The sequence below is a fragment of the Megalobrama amblycephala genome, linkage group LG1, assembly GCF_018812025.1.
Source record: "Megalobrama amblycephala isolate DHTTF-2021 linkage group LG1, ASM1881202v1, whole genome shotgun sequence".
Classification (NCBI taxonomy): Eukaryota; Metazoa; Chordata; class Actinopteri; order Cypriniformes; family Xenocyprididae; genus Megalobrama; species Megalobrama amblycephala.
In genome coordinates, this window is record NC_063044.1 from 52,167,646 (window position 1) to 52,182,737 (window position 15,092).

The following is a 15,092-nucleotide window of genomic DNA, read 5'->3' on the forward strand; positions in this document are numbered from 1 at the left end:
ATCAGCTATACATGTAAACCTGCGATTTACATATTCAAAAGATTTTGGAGAGAACCTCACTAAACCGGTCTAGATCATCTCATATTTCAACCCAAAATAAGCAAAAAAAGGATTTGGCATAATGAAAATTAAGCCTGTTTTAAAGAACACTGACATCATTTTCAATTAAGCACATTGTCCTCCAAAATGATCATCATTGTAATGTGAATAAAAAAATAATTGTAAGGTTTTCATATTTTATGGCAGGATCTGCTGTACTGCCTTTAATTAATGCTGATAAAACTAATAAAAACTAATAGTTTAATGGGCCTAAAACCAGCTTTTATTATTATTATTAGTAGTATTATTATTGTTACTATTATTCAAAACATAGGCCTAAGTTCTCATCTCTTTTTTGGATTTTGGGTTAAAAACTGATCTGGGCGTATTCTTGTGAGACCCTGACACATGCAAGCATACACAAATAAAGTTCAAAACATACTAAAATGAATAAATAAATAAAAGCATCTTGTGTGATATGATCAGTGTAAACTAAGAGATGATAATGCTAATGAAATGGGTTGAGCTTTATTAATGCTGCACTGAATGAGGCCGGAACGATGCATCAGCATCACTAATGAGCTGCAAATCATCTCCAAACAATAAGCAGCAGGAAAAGGCATGAGAGAACTGACAGGCAGACAAATGACAAGTGAGGTTTGTTCTGTACCTGTTTGTGGGTACTGGATCTTGGGACACATTCCTCCAGCATGTCTGCTGCCTTCATCTTGCCCTGTTTGCGGTACAAAACGGCTAGATTCCTCAGCGTCGCATTTATGGCCGGACTGCAGTATGAAAACAAGAGGGATTAATAGGCTTCGTTTTCTTTCTCCAAAATATTATTACTTGTTTTATTTCTTTAGATTTGGCGGTGTCATGACATTTCGACCCATTCGTGTCTGGTTAAAAACATAGCAACTCTGGACTCATCTGGCAACTCTGGATGCCTTATCTGGTGATTTGTGATCATTACTAGATGTGTCTGTCTGATTTATGACAACAAAAATTACTAAGGAATCAGGAACAAACAGCATTAAGAACATAATGATCCTGCTCTTCTGCAGCTTTGTGAAGGTTTGTGATGTGGTACCTGTTGAGTTTTCTGGCTTTGTCCCAGCTTGCATATTCTTCATACGCTGTGTTGCCTCTGTGTTTCTCCTGAATATCAGCAGACAGACAGTTTGAATGACAGCAGTCGGGGAGAAACACAAACACTTTTTTCATCCACAACACACACCTTGCTCACCTCCTCTCTTTCCTCAGCATGCATCCAGATGGGTTTGTTTTCAGCTGGAAACAGACACACAAGTAACATCATTACCCATTAAAGCCACATGATTGGGCCAAAAACCTCACATTCTCAGGAAGCACTACTGTCTTTTATAAGATTTGTCTTCTTTGTGGCCCTTCAATACTAATCTACTAATCTGTTTAATAAGTGCAAAGATGAAGTAAATTTAAAGAGAAGGAAGAAAAAACACTCACTGTTTCATTTTCCTCTTCCATGAACTCACGTCTCATTACAGACTTTACACTAATCTACAGCAGCGTCATTGTCAGTTTATTCAGAACACACCTTCTCAACATTGTGTGGGCCGTACTCCTGTTTCTACTTTACTGATCTATCAAATAAAGGCAAAATGGCACAAATAATAGTCAAACAAAAAAATACAGCTCACCATTTACTAATCCAAACTCCTTCTCATGAGCACAGGTCAGAATCTCTTTGAAAAGAAACTCAGCTTCTTTTTTTTTGCCTTGATTGAAAAAACACATCGCCTGCAAAGAAATGATGAATATTTCACTGCTATCATTCCATGAAGACTAAATGGAATAATTGTGAGTGTGGCTGATGATTTGACAGATACAAACATTTCTTTGTGCATGTGGTTGGAGAATGTTTCGGTTACTGTAAGGCCACAATGGCTGTCTTCCAGTGTCCTGTGTAAGCGATAGCACCTTGTTGTGAGACCTAGCACGAGCAAAGGGCTAGACTTAAAGGATTAGTTCACTTTCTAATTAAAATTTCCTGATAATTTACTCACCTCCATGTCATCCAATATGTTCATGTCTTTCTCTCTTCAGTTGAAAAGAAATTAAGGTTTTTGATGAAAACATTCAAAAATTACAGTTTACAGCGATACCAGACGAGAAATAAGGGTCTTATCTAGAGAAACCATCGCTCATTTTCTAAAAAAAAAAAAAATTAAATTTTATAAGTTTTAACCATAAATGCTCATCTTGAACTAGCTCTCTTCTTCTTCTTCTCTATTTGAATTCCAGCAGTGGAGACACTGCTAAGTGTATTACTGCCCTCCACAGGTCAAAGTTTGAACTAAATTGTCATATACAATGTTCTAGTGCAAGTATATAACAATTAGTTCAAACTTTGAAGTCCACTATATGAAGAAAAATCCTGGAATGTTTTCATCAAAAACCTTAATTTCTTTTCGACTGAAGAAAGAAAGACGCAAACATCTTGGGTGACATGGGGGTGAGTAAATTATCAGGAAATTTTTATTTGAAAGTGAACTAATCCTTTAACACAGAAGTACACTGGGTAGCATATTCCAGCTGGAAGTATGCTAACAGGCTGTCTGCTTGTAGGAGGTCTTACAAGCACATATGAACCGGCATAGGCAGTAATACATATGGAAGATCTCTGAGGTAACCCAGACAACAGGGTGGAATATTTCAACGTCAGAGATGGCGAGAGTGGTCTTGCCAAGGGAAAGACGTGCTACCGAAGGAGGCTTACCATAGAAATACACGCATGGGATTGCCCAGAGGGGGGAATCACAATACTTGGAGACACCTAGTCTGACACAAGGGCTGATCGACTGGGCATGCACACAAGTTTTAGACATCAACAGTGCTGGAGGAACCCAGGGTTCTGACTGTGGAACTTATCTGAGGAAAATAGTGCATGCATCCAGTCCGTGGAGTGGAATGGCGCAGCAAACAAAATTGACAAAGCAGGTACTACTTACAGTACTGACCCCTTGGGGAGTATACGAGAGGACACAGGCTCTATACGGAGATTATAGAATCTCGCAAATGTGTTAGGTGTCGCCCAGCTCTACAAATATCTGTTAGCGAGGCGCCAATGCCAGGAGGAAGCAACACTTCTGGTTGAGTGTGCTTTCATCCCTAGGGGGTATGGCAGGTCTTGAGCCTGGTAAGCCAAGACAATAGCATCCACTATCCAGTGGGACAACCTCTGCTTAGAGACAGCCTTTACCTTCTGCTGGCGTCCGTAACAGACAAAGAGCTGGTCTGAGGTCCTAAGGCACTGAGTTCTTTCTACTTAAGTGTGGAGAGCATGTACTGGACAGAGCAGAGCTAGGGCTGGGTCTGCCTCCTCGAAGGGCAGTGCTTGCAAGTTCACCACCTGATCTCTGAAAGGAGTGGTGGGAACTTGGGCACATATCTAGGCTGGAGTCTCAGGACCACATGAGAGTTGGCCGGCCTGAATTCCAAGCATGCTTCGTCAACTGAAAATGCCTGCAGAACCCCGACCTTCTTAACAGACGTCAAAGCCATCAGGACTGGTCTGCAGAACCTCATACTGTTTTCCAGCAGAAAAGCAGTACAGTTTGTATGTATTTATTTTTAATGTCAATTTTAAATGTTAGACCCTTGTACTCCTAGATTATTTCAGGGGTCATAACACAGTTTGACAAACTAACCAGGTTGTGCTTGGTTGTGGCCATTCTGGGGTCATCTGGACTGAGTCTGCATTCATAGATCTTCAGAGCTCTGCGGTAATAATGCTCACCCTCCTCGTACTTGCCCTGATTGTGACACAACACCGCCAGATCACTCAACTGCTTCGCCACATCGGGATGATCCTTCCCCAACACCTGTAATGCAAACAGAGAGACAGGCAGAGAGACAGACAGGTCAATAATGTCCTTCATTCATGTGGTCTGTGTATAATGACTGTAAACTGTATAATTGCACAGTAAATTCCCCGGTGTTAAATGAACACCACTCAGTGGTCATATGAAAACCATCAGCAGGGTGTTAAAAGTAACACCGAAGCAGTGTTAGAGTTAATTAGATACTTGAGTGATTTATTGTGTGATGATTGTTTGTGAAGACACCTGATGATAATGAACTGAATTACTAAAGAAAAGAGAAACACAATAACTACAACTGACTTCCATCCACAGCCTTAGAAGAAATCAACTGAAAAGACATTAAATCTCTCTTATTACAAACCAGACTGACTGAAATATTTCTCAATTCTCATTGAAAGCAATGCGTTACAGCCGCGTTGCTGGGACATTAATGTGGCTTAATCCTAAACAACATCCAGGGAGAAACTATTTTCTCGCACATTTTCTTGTCAACGGCAACGTAAACAAAGTGGAAGGATAATATTTTTATGTTAAGCATTTATAACGGTTTTCTATAAGTGGAAAACGCTGCATGTTGAAAGCGCATTGCTTCATATTCGGCCTGACCTGCTTGTCTGCATATCTTTATTGGTCATTTAATATCAGTGTCTTAATGCATTAAGTGTTTTCTTCATAACTGTGTTTTATTTTCAAGGAAAAAGATTAACATGTTAATTGTGTTCATAGTGGACTGCTTAAAAGTATTGAATTATCACTATTGCTGGAGAAGCGGGACATACTGGTTTGCCGCCAGTATAGCATTCTCTTGGACATGCGACAGTATCGGACCCCTCGTGAGTGAGAATGGGGTGGAAATCAAGTCAATTATTTCAGAGACATGGCTCTCGAAAGTGTGGGAGAAACAACAATTTTACAAAAGAAAACTTGTAAATTGACATTTTTTCGACTTTCATCGGTCCTTTTTTAATTTTGGTTTATAAAGATGCAAAATGCAATAAACAAAAATCTGAAAAGAAGTCAGTATTTATTTTGTGCACATGAAATTTGTGTATTCGGTTTTAATTAAAATTTTGGTATTCACCATAGCATTTAAAAATACAACAACCGTTCGTTTTTGTTTTTCTTGACGTGGTTAAAAAACGAAAAAGGAATGGACGCAAAAGTACACAGACCGCACACAGACCCAAATATTACAGGTTGTATTTTTGAATAGATATTATTCTGTTTTTAAACAGGCTGTAATTTTAAACAGATTAATGTGACCTTTATGGGTGGATGAACCTGCTAAGGTTTAAGGAGCGATGATTTGGTTACAGGACATTCACTGACCTTCTCTTGGATGTCCAGGGCTCGATTACAGAGTGGCTCAGCCTCCTTATTCTTGCCTTGTTTCATGTATAGCACAACCAGACCTTTGAGAGTATCTGCCACCTGAAACACAAAGACACACAATGGCGCATCCTGGCGAGACACTAACACATTTTACAATAACAGTACATGTATAATCATGTACTAATACCTAAATTAAATATTACTTAAAGCATTAGTTCAAAAATTACAACTCTGTCATTAATTACTCACCCTCATGTCATTTTACACCCGTAAAACCTTTGTTCATCTTCGGAAGACAAATTAAGATATTTTTGATGGAATCCAAAAGCTGTCTGACTCCTCCATAGACAGCAATTTAACCACCACTTTCAAGGTCCAGAAAGTTACTAATAACATTGTTAAAATAGTCAACATGACAGCAGTGGTTCAATCTTAATTTTATGAAGTGAGGAGAATACTTTTTGTGTGCAAAAACAAAACAAAAATTATTTTGTTCTTTATTCAACAATTTCTTCTCTTCCATCAGTCTCCTACACAGTTGACGCAGTGCAGGCTTCCCTGTTTACGTCCGAACGCCAGCTCAGTATTGGCCAATGCTGTTCACGTGATGCATGCCTGTGATGCTGACACAAGAGCCGGACAATAATGAGTTGGCATTCTGACGTAGAACACGGAAGCTCTCTGTCAACTGCTAAGGAGACTGTCAGGGTAGAGAAAAAAAAATGTTGAATAAAGTTGTTTTTGTTTTGTTTTTCCACACAAAAAGTATTTGTTGTGTCCACTAAAGGGTGGAAAACACTGTTAATGGAAAAGGAGAGACACAATGCGTGTCTGATTGTGCCATGGGCGATTGGTTCTGCCTAATATTGTGGGTGTTAAAAGTGTTTTTGAGAGTAAGAGTAAACTGCAAGAGTTGTTCTGCATTTCTGGGCTGGTTGTTTATTCCACACTACATTTTGACAACTAAATTTTTTTCCTATGCTTGAAAGGCGATTTACACCTTCACAAATCTTCTTTTGCGCATGCAAATTTAATTGCACATTTCTTGTGTACACGTCCACAAATATTACCTTGCGCATGCGATTCTTTATTGCGTCATTTTACCTTCATAGACATAGCCCTCATTTATTTTCCAAGTAGCCCACAAAGGAGCAAATTTGATGGGGCTGGACTTGTTCATTATGCTGGGGTTTGCCCTAGAGGACATGGAGGAGGGCTACTATCCTGGCTGTGACCACAATGTGGCAGCAACAGTGGCCAATGCTGTTTGTTGGGCTGGGCTACCTCACCTCATTTATGCACCATTCCCTCATTGACCATACCGTGACTCCTGTCATTTAGCCTCTACACCGTATTCCCCTGCCTTTGTGTGAGGGGGTGTCAGCGGAACTAAAGTGCCTGCTGGGGGCAGGCATCACTTAGCGTGTGGACACCTCATCCTGGGTCTCAAACCTGCAAGCAGCAAGTCAATAAGGCAGTTATTCTGGATAAGTACCCTCTATCAATGATGGAGGAACTCATGGCCCAATTCTATGGCTCCACAGTGTTTTCTAAGCTGAACCTGAGAGAAGGTTATCTGCAGGTGCCCCTTCATGCTGACAGCAGAAATCTGATGAATTTTGTAACACATGAGGGAGTTTTTCATTATACTAGGATGCCTTTTGGCCTTAGTTCTGCCCCTTCATGTTTCCAAAAGGTCATGACATGACCTCTGTGCTAGCGGGAATACCAGGCATCGTCATCTACCTTGACAACATTGTCATGCATGGGCCCACAATGCACAGTCATGATAGGTGCCTCAACAGGGTTTTTGATGCACTTGGCAAGCATAGGCTAAGTTTAAATGGCAGAAAATGTCTCTTTGCTGTTCTGTCATCGAATTTGTGGGGTTTAAGTTGTCAGCACAGGGCATTTCACCACTCCAGTCTAACGTGGAGGCCATTCAGTTCATCCCCGAACTGACCTCACCTGCCCAGGTGGCATCCTTCCTAGGGATGACAGGCTACTACTAAAGTTTCTGCCTCAGTATTCGACCACTAATGCACCACAGCGGCAATTACTCCGGAACGATGAGCCCTGAGTGTGGACGCAGGCATGTACAGAGGCTGTGTGCACCCTCAAGGCCCAATTCACTTCACCTCCCATACTTTCACACTTCAGCACCTCCTGTAGCACCAAGGTCACCTGCGATGCATCCACCATAGCCATCTGAGCCATATTGTCACAGGCACAGAAGGGCATAGAAAGGCCCATAGCCTTTGCCTCTCTGGCCAACAGAGCAATGATATTCAGTGGGTGAGCAGGAAGCGCTGGCATGCCAATGGGCATGCGAAAGATGGCACCTGTACTTGTATGGCTGCCATTTCACTCTGAGGATGGATCATCATGCCTTAGTGGTACTGCGGGCAACGTCAGGAACAGGTCACAGACCACTGAGACTACACCGATGGAATGATTGGCTCCGTCAGTATAATTACCGCCATCAGTTCACACCAGGCCATGAAAACATGGTGGCTTACCTTTTGTCTTGCTCTGTCCCAGCTCTGAAAATAACAGAAGACTTTAGGCCTGAAACAGACATCATTCAGCTGCTACACACACCTCTGCAGTGCGTGGTATCACTACAGGAGCTGTTTTAGAGCAGGACCCTGTCTTCTCTCAGCTCCGAACTTACATCTGAGAAGGCTGGCCCTTACATGTTTCAGAAGAGCTAAAACCATTTGCCCACATCAAAGATGAACTATCTTGCTGGAATGACATGTGTGGCACGTGGGCTTTGCACTGTCTATCACCACTCAAGTCATCATGAACTTTCTGGACTTTCTCTTATTGGGGCCTTCCACAAATTATTACAATGGATCACGGCCCTCAGTTTGTCTCAGTGGACTTCTCATCTTACCTTGAAAATAAGGGTGTCCAATACATCTGCAGCACCCTTTACCACCCCCAGGCCAAAGGGGGTGTGGAACATTTCCAGCAGTGTTTGAAAAATGGCCTTAGAGCACACCTGGCACAAGGGGTTCTCCCCCACCTTCCTAATGTTGGACAGGAATATCACTTTGCCGCTGGACAGACACACCTGGCGGGTTAAAACTCACATCACTCGCCAGCAGCGCCTGATGAAACCTGATGAGATTTGACAGATTCGGATGTGGCAAAGAGCCAGATATCAGATTATCAGAGATGATATCAGATATCAGAGCCAGATAGTGAGAGTTCGCAGGCCACACAGGAGCAATAAACTGGCCTTGTTCTGGTCTACCCCCTTGTTGGTTGCTCATCAGATAGGCTGAGGTATCAATAGATATCTTATCTCCTGGAGGATGGTACCCGATGGCACGCTAATCATCTTTGTAAAGTAGCTGCACCTACCCCAGTCTTTGTGGGCAAGCAGTGGGAATCTTCCACATACCTTTCTCCCACTGGAACTGGAAACTGCAACACCTCAGGTTGGCAGGCAAGACTTAGACCCCTTTTTGCCCTCACCCCGTTTCCCTTACCCCACCTATAATTTCACAGGCCCCACAGTCTCTGGGCCCTTCAGGCCTATGTCAGGACTTTTCCTTCCCACGACCGGTGCGTACCAGATCCTGGCCAGGTCACTTGAAAGACTTTGTTGTGACCTTACATGTTTAGAGAGATCATGGGAGCGAGGGAGAGGGGGAGAAATGTTGTGTCCACTAGAGGGTGGAAAAGCACTGTTTATAGACAAAGAGAGACTGTTCTGTGATCACAATGCATGTCTGTGGGTGATTGGTTCTGCCTAGTTTTGTGGGTGTTAAAAGAGTTTTTGAGGGTAAGATTAAGCATTCCTGGCCTGGTTGTTTATTCTACACCACAGTATTCTTGTCACTTCATAAAATTAAGTTTGAACCACTGCAGTCACATCGACCAATTTAACAATGTCTTCAGTACCTTTCTGGACCTTGAAAGTGATTGTTAAATTGCTGTCTATTGAGGAGTCAGACATGAACAAAGGTCTTGCGGGTGTGGAGCGACATAAGGGTGAATAATTAATGACATAATTTTAATTTTTTGGTGAACTAACCCTTTAACTCATCATTAGTTTATATTGAAGTAATATTTAATTTAGGTATTTGTACATGATTATTCATGTACTGTTATTGTAAAGTGTTACCCAGTAGGGCATACACCTTTATGGTACATGAGAAAAAACAGCTGAGTATGTGATGCTTGTATCTTAGAGCTCAATTAATTGTGATTACATTTCATCTCATCTACTTCATTAACCACAGAGACATCTGAGATGCTTTTGAAAGAATTTTCACCAAAAGGTTGCTCACCTAAATCATATAAATTTTCTCACCTAAATCATATAAAATGAAAATCAAGGGTAGCACAAATATGACATCATTGACAGGCGACACAATGACACGGGCCGTTACACTGGTTACAATTGCTGTTTCTCTGAATTTAAACACTGATGGAAACATTTGGGATAATGTAAAAGTACACAAGACAACAAAATATAACATTATTTGGTCCCACTTTATATTAAGTGGCCTTAACTACTATGTACTTACATCAAAAAATAAGTACAATGTACTTATTGGGTTCATATTGAATTGCAAATCACTTTTGCTGCTTTTGAGGTGGGATACAGGTAAGGTTAGGGAAAGCTTTGGTGGTATTGGTAGGTTTAAGGGTAGGGGTAAGTTGTAAGGGATGGGTCAACAGTGTAATTATGAATGTAATTACAGAAAATAATTACAGATGTAATTACATGAAGGTGTTTTTAAAATATAAGTACAATGTAAAAACATGTATGTACACAATAAGTGCATTGTATCAAATGATTAATTTAAATGTAAGTACATGGTAGTTAAGGTCACTTAATATAAAGTGGCACCCATTATTTTAGTGGATTTGGGATATTTTAATTTAACATCTTACATAATGTAATCTTATTAACACAGCTAAAAAGTATTTCATTACCATTATATGCATTTATTAAATACCAAAGCAAAGCTGGTAAAAAGGATACCTTTATTGACAGAAAACTAATCATTGTTAAATAGTTCAACATGGTTAGTCTTATTGTTTTCTTGATTTACTGTGAGTAACATGTTTGTATCATATGCCTCAGAGACAATGCTATTTTGTCAAGTGGCTAACAACATAGCATTATCAGAAAAATCTTTATTTGTAATACAGCATTTTCTCCACAATACTATATATACTATCCTTGTTGGAAACAAGGATGCACAAATTAGAAATGAGAAGCACCCATGGTGTCATCAAGCTACGCCTTTGTTATTGTTTTGAAAAGTGACCTCTAGCAGCAAAACATACATACTGTGCTTTTAAGGTCTTTATAAAATTGAATACCTTTATAACAAAAATATTCTTTCTAGCATCCTACACACAAATGACAATAAATAATTTCACATGAAATGCTGAAATCAACATTTATTTCACTTACTTTAGGATGGTCTTTTCCAAGTGTCTTCTCTCTGATGGAGAGAGCATCATTCAGCAAGATAATGGATTCTTCATATTTTTGCTGCTCCCTGAGACAGACAAACAGAGAGACTTCATCCAATAACTCACATGTATGAGGTAATTGTAATGGATTCTGCCGTTTCTTAACTCTGAGTGGAAAAGACATTTTCAAATTCACTTGAGCCAAATGTTACAGTGGTAAAATCCAGATCCAGATCCAGATCTCTCTTACCTGTCTATGAGCGCCAGTATGTTGAGCATGGTGGCCACATCAGGGTGGTAATGTCCAGTTATTTTCTCCAGATCCTCCAGAGCCTGTTTGCAGAGCTGCACGGCTATGTCATACTGGCGCTGCTTTGCGTACTGGATCACCAGTTTATGGAAGATTCTGAGGCGGATGGCCTCATAGCTGCCCTGCTGAGAGGTGGCTGATGATACACTGTTGTCTTGGTGCTGCACTGCAGAGGTCAAAGTTCAAAGGCAAGGTTAGTGTGACAGGTCAGACAACAGCTCACATGTGAGGGTTCAACAGTGACATTCACATACATCTTTGAAGGTGCTCCTCCTCATCGTTGGAAAGGGGATCATTCAGAGGGTCAAGGACAGACAGATCTTCTCCAGACTCACTGTTTTGGACGATGTCCTGCATCTTCTTCCAGACTCTGAACTGCAGGTTGCCCAAGTAACTTGACACATGAATCAAAGCCCCAGAAGGCATCTGTGGATCCGGCTGTGAGATCTGGACTCTGGAAAAACATTTAGGAGTCAGAACTGCAGTGGCTTTGGATCAGAAACAGAGAGACCAGAGACACCAGCAGATCACTCACCTTTCCATTGAGACTGGAAACTTCTGCAGAACAAACACACATTTATCATCAAGAACTCAATCAATCAATCAATGATGTGAAATCAGACCTTCAGAAAGCAGATGTCATTGGCTGTCATCATCTCCTCCATGTCTTTGATTGTGTGTGAAAGAGCTGAGATGTGTCTGTTCATCTCCTCCAGCTTCTCCTTCATCATCTGCTTCTGCTCCTCTTCCTCCCTCAGTGCAGTGATTGTAGCTTCTTCTTCTTCATCTCTGAGAAACTGATGAAGTTTCTCAAACTGCTGTTTAATCTGATGCTCTGTGTGATCAGCTTGAGACTGAAATCAAACCACATTCACTTCAATCATCTGAATTGTCTTATTCTGTAGACACAAATATCTACATCCCACCAGCCAAACAGTTTTAAATGGATTTTTATTAGGATCAACATCAATAGGGATATGATTTGGGATTGATATATACTGACATTCTAAACACTATTAGATATCAATAATATGTGATATCATTTGAAAGGACATACTGAACTTTTAAGAATCAGTCAATCAAGTATTTTTATGACAAAACTTTAAAACATGGCAAGCATGTATGAATGAAAATTTGTTCACACAGTATTAAACAGAACTCAGAGATTTGGTGGTGGAGCTTGGGACATTCAATGTTTCTGTGAAGACTAACAATAATGAGGTTCGAGATTAAAAACTTGCTAAACGTTTCTAAAATGAAAAATATTTTTATGTTTAACAACATAAACTTACATTAGTTAAACACAATTTCTCTTTCCTAAAGTAGACTAGCCATCTGGCAACAGTGTTTCTCTGCGTTGGCCTGAGACGCCGGCATAAACTAGTGGGACAACAAGCTATAGGACAAGCAGTATAAAGAATAGATGGATGGACTTCTCATTTTGCTCATGTCTTCATTCAGGTAATGTGTTGTCGACAGCTCAGTGCTCAGAAATATTAATCACATTGCCTTTGGTTGCCCAAACTAATTTATTGAAATCAAAATGTGAAAAGGTGATAGGTCAGCACAAGCCAATGGGATTGCTGCGTCTGCATTAGTTCCATTCACTGATGAAGCAGCTAGCTAACAGAGGCTTCTGCTTGGTCATCATGTTACACAAACAACTATGTGTGTGTGTGTGTGTGTGTGTGTGTGTGTGTGTGTGTGTGTGTATTTTTGTGACATATCAGGACACAAATTTGTATAATGACATGGGCATGACATAGGTATTATAAGAAGAGGGTGACTTATGAGGACATTACCCCATGTCCCCATTTTTCAAAAGGCTTATAAATCATACAGAATGAGTATTTGTGAGAAAGTAAAAGTGTGCACAGTTTCCTGTGATGGTTAGGTTTAGGGGTAGGGGTAGTGTAGGGGAAGAGAAACTACAGTTTGTACAGTATAAAAACCATTACGCCTATGGAATGTCCCCACAATTCACAAAAAACAAACCTGTGTGTGTGTAGGTGTGTGTGTGTGTGTGTGTGTGTTTGTATTCCAATCATTTAACATGCAATTACGTCAGACAACCCAAATCAGATGTTCTAATCAAATTTGCAAATATGTCAAAAGAATTGATCCTCACCATGATGTTTTGAAATGTTTTCTCAAACTCTCCTTTAATGTTTTCATTGTGTTTCAGTTTCTCTTGTAAGGACTTCAGTGCTGTATTGAGCTCCTCCTGCACCAGACACCAGAGATTTATGTATTATTGTGTATGTAAAATATAATATTTCCAAAACGGTTGCAAAGAAAATTGTATATTTATGATATACAACATATATAATTTTTTATCCCCAGATATAAATCTGTCTTACCTTATATGATGGAAATACTTCACTGATGGGTCTGAATGTGTGATTGTCGTGTTTCTCTGAAGTCAAGCACACTAAACACACAGGCTGTTTGTCCTCCAGACAGAAGAGTTTGAGATTCTTACTGTGTAAACTGCAGATCTCCTCAGATCCTGATGAACGCCTCTCATTTCTCTCCTTCAGGAATGACTCACACAAGTTTTTTAACACAAGATTATTTGGAGGATCATCTCTTGAGGATCTTCTCCTGCAGACAGGACACTCCTGGGTATTCTTGGTTCTCCAGAACTGTTGAAGACACTCTTTACAGAAACTGTGATTACATGATAGAAGAACGGGATCCTTTAAGATGTCAAAACACATGGGACAAGAAAAATCATCTACAGATAGTGAATCCATTTTCACCGTTTAAACTTCAGAAATCTGACTTTACGTTCACTTTCTGAACGAGGTTGCAAAAAGATCACAAAGATCTGTTATCTGTTCTGAAACAAACTTCTCAAAAATCCTTCTTGAAAAAGTTTTTCTTTGTTCTCCACTGAGTCTTTTGTACTTTTGTCAAGACACTAAGAGAGTCAATAAGACAGAAATGAGAAATAATAAGACAATTGCTTCCTGGTAAGTGTTCTAAGAGGGTGGAGTTTCTGCACCTGAATCATCTTGTCTCGTGTTTTTTAATTGTTTGTCTGCCTTATTTAATGCTGGAAGGTGATTTAAAATGTTAATGATTATCAACCATTGGACATCTGATCTTAAAGGACTTTAGTATATGGATACATATGACATGTTTTTATAATTATATTTGAAAATCTCTATTTTTATACCAGAAACAAGAGTGATCAACCAGTGTACATATGTATCCATACTACAGGATCTAACACTGAAGCAGTGTTAAAGTTAATGAGATAATTAAGTGATTAATTAAGTGATGGTTGACCGTTAGTGGTGACACCTGATGCTAATAAGCAGAATCATTGAAGGAAAGAGAAACAACAAGAACAGAAAAAAATGGAAACACAACAATTGCAACAAACAGTCTCTGACCAACTTAGGCTTACAAGCCTTTTGGGAAATGCAGCTCAGATCATATTTTCTCTGGCCATGACAAATGTGCTTTGCAAACACAAAGTTGGAACAGCCATTTCATGTATTTCGCTTTTCCCGAAATACATGAAAGTAAGTGAGTCGGTGAACTGGGGAAGAATAGAGTAAACTTTAAAGTTACTTGCACAATGTGTTTCTGATATGAATAAAACGTGTCATCTAATTATAATGGAAAGGCTTGTTATTGCCACTTCTACAGACATCAGTGTGTAAATGTGTTGTTTTGTTTTACATCATGTGGTTGAAAACACTGCATATTTGTGATATGAAAAGCGTTGAGCGTGTCCGACAAGCACATTTGAATTTGGCAGTTGATCACGTGATGCGCTGAACATTCTAATCACACCGGTGTGATCATACACTCCAGGGACCAGCCAAGACTGATCACACCGGTGTGATCGCACACGTCAAAGAGTTAACCCTTAAAGACCTAGAGCATTTTTGGGGCTTCTGACTTGCCTGCACTTTTCTCTTCTTTTCTAACCCATTCTAGCAGTCAGCATCAAGTGCCATATATCATTTTAAACAGGACAACTTGAAGTTTCAGTTTAGATCATTTGAAGTCCCAATTTTACATTTATTTTGTCTGAGAATGGATCAAATTAAAAAAAAAAAAAACCAAAACAAAAAAAAAACAAACAA

The 15,092-nt window shown here is 39.9% G+C and overlaps 2 protein-coding genes and 1 long non-coding RNA gene across 3 annotated transcripts in view; 2 read left to right on the top strand and 1 right to left on the bottom strand.

The window, feature by feature from the left end:
• LOC125274257 (protein P54-like) overlaps positions 1-15,092 on the top strand; it is a 55,949-nt gene that overhangs the window by 26,696 nt on the left and 14,161 nt on the right. The window lies entirely within an intron of this gene.
• Positions 1-15,092, bottom strand: part of LOC125274281 (kinesin light chain 1-like) — an 89,246-nt gene that overhangs the window by 2,805 nt on the left and 71,349 nt on the right. The window contains exons 5-13 of the mRNA XM_048200532.1: positions 11,244-11,443; positions 10,930-11,155; positions 10,678-10,765; positions 5,232-5,333; positions 3,729-3,902; positions 1,719-1,818; positions 1,277-1,329; positions 1,130-1,197; positions 710-824 (exon numbers count right to left, since the gene is read on the bottom strand). Of these exons, the coding sequence (XP_048056489.1) occupies positions 710-824; positions 1,130-1,197; positions 1,277-1,329; positions 1,719-1,818; positions 3,729-3,902; positions 5,232-5,333; positions 10,678-10,765; positions 10,930-11,155; positions 11,244-11,443 (1,126 nt within the window). The remainder of the gene's footprint in view (positions 1-709; positions 825-1,129; positions 1,198-1,276; positions 1,330-1,718; positions 1,819-3,728; positions 3,903-5,231; positions 5,334-10,677; positions 10,766-10,929; positions 11,156-11,243; positions 11,444-15,092) is intronic.
• LOC125274297 lies at positions 11,734-14,176 on the top strand. Its single transcript, XR_007186230.1, has 3 exons — positions 11,734-12,450; positions 13,175-13,247; positions 13,530-14,176. It is a non-coding gene; the product is annotated as an uncharacterized LOC125274297 (long non-coding RNA).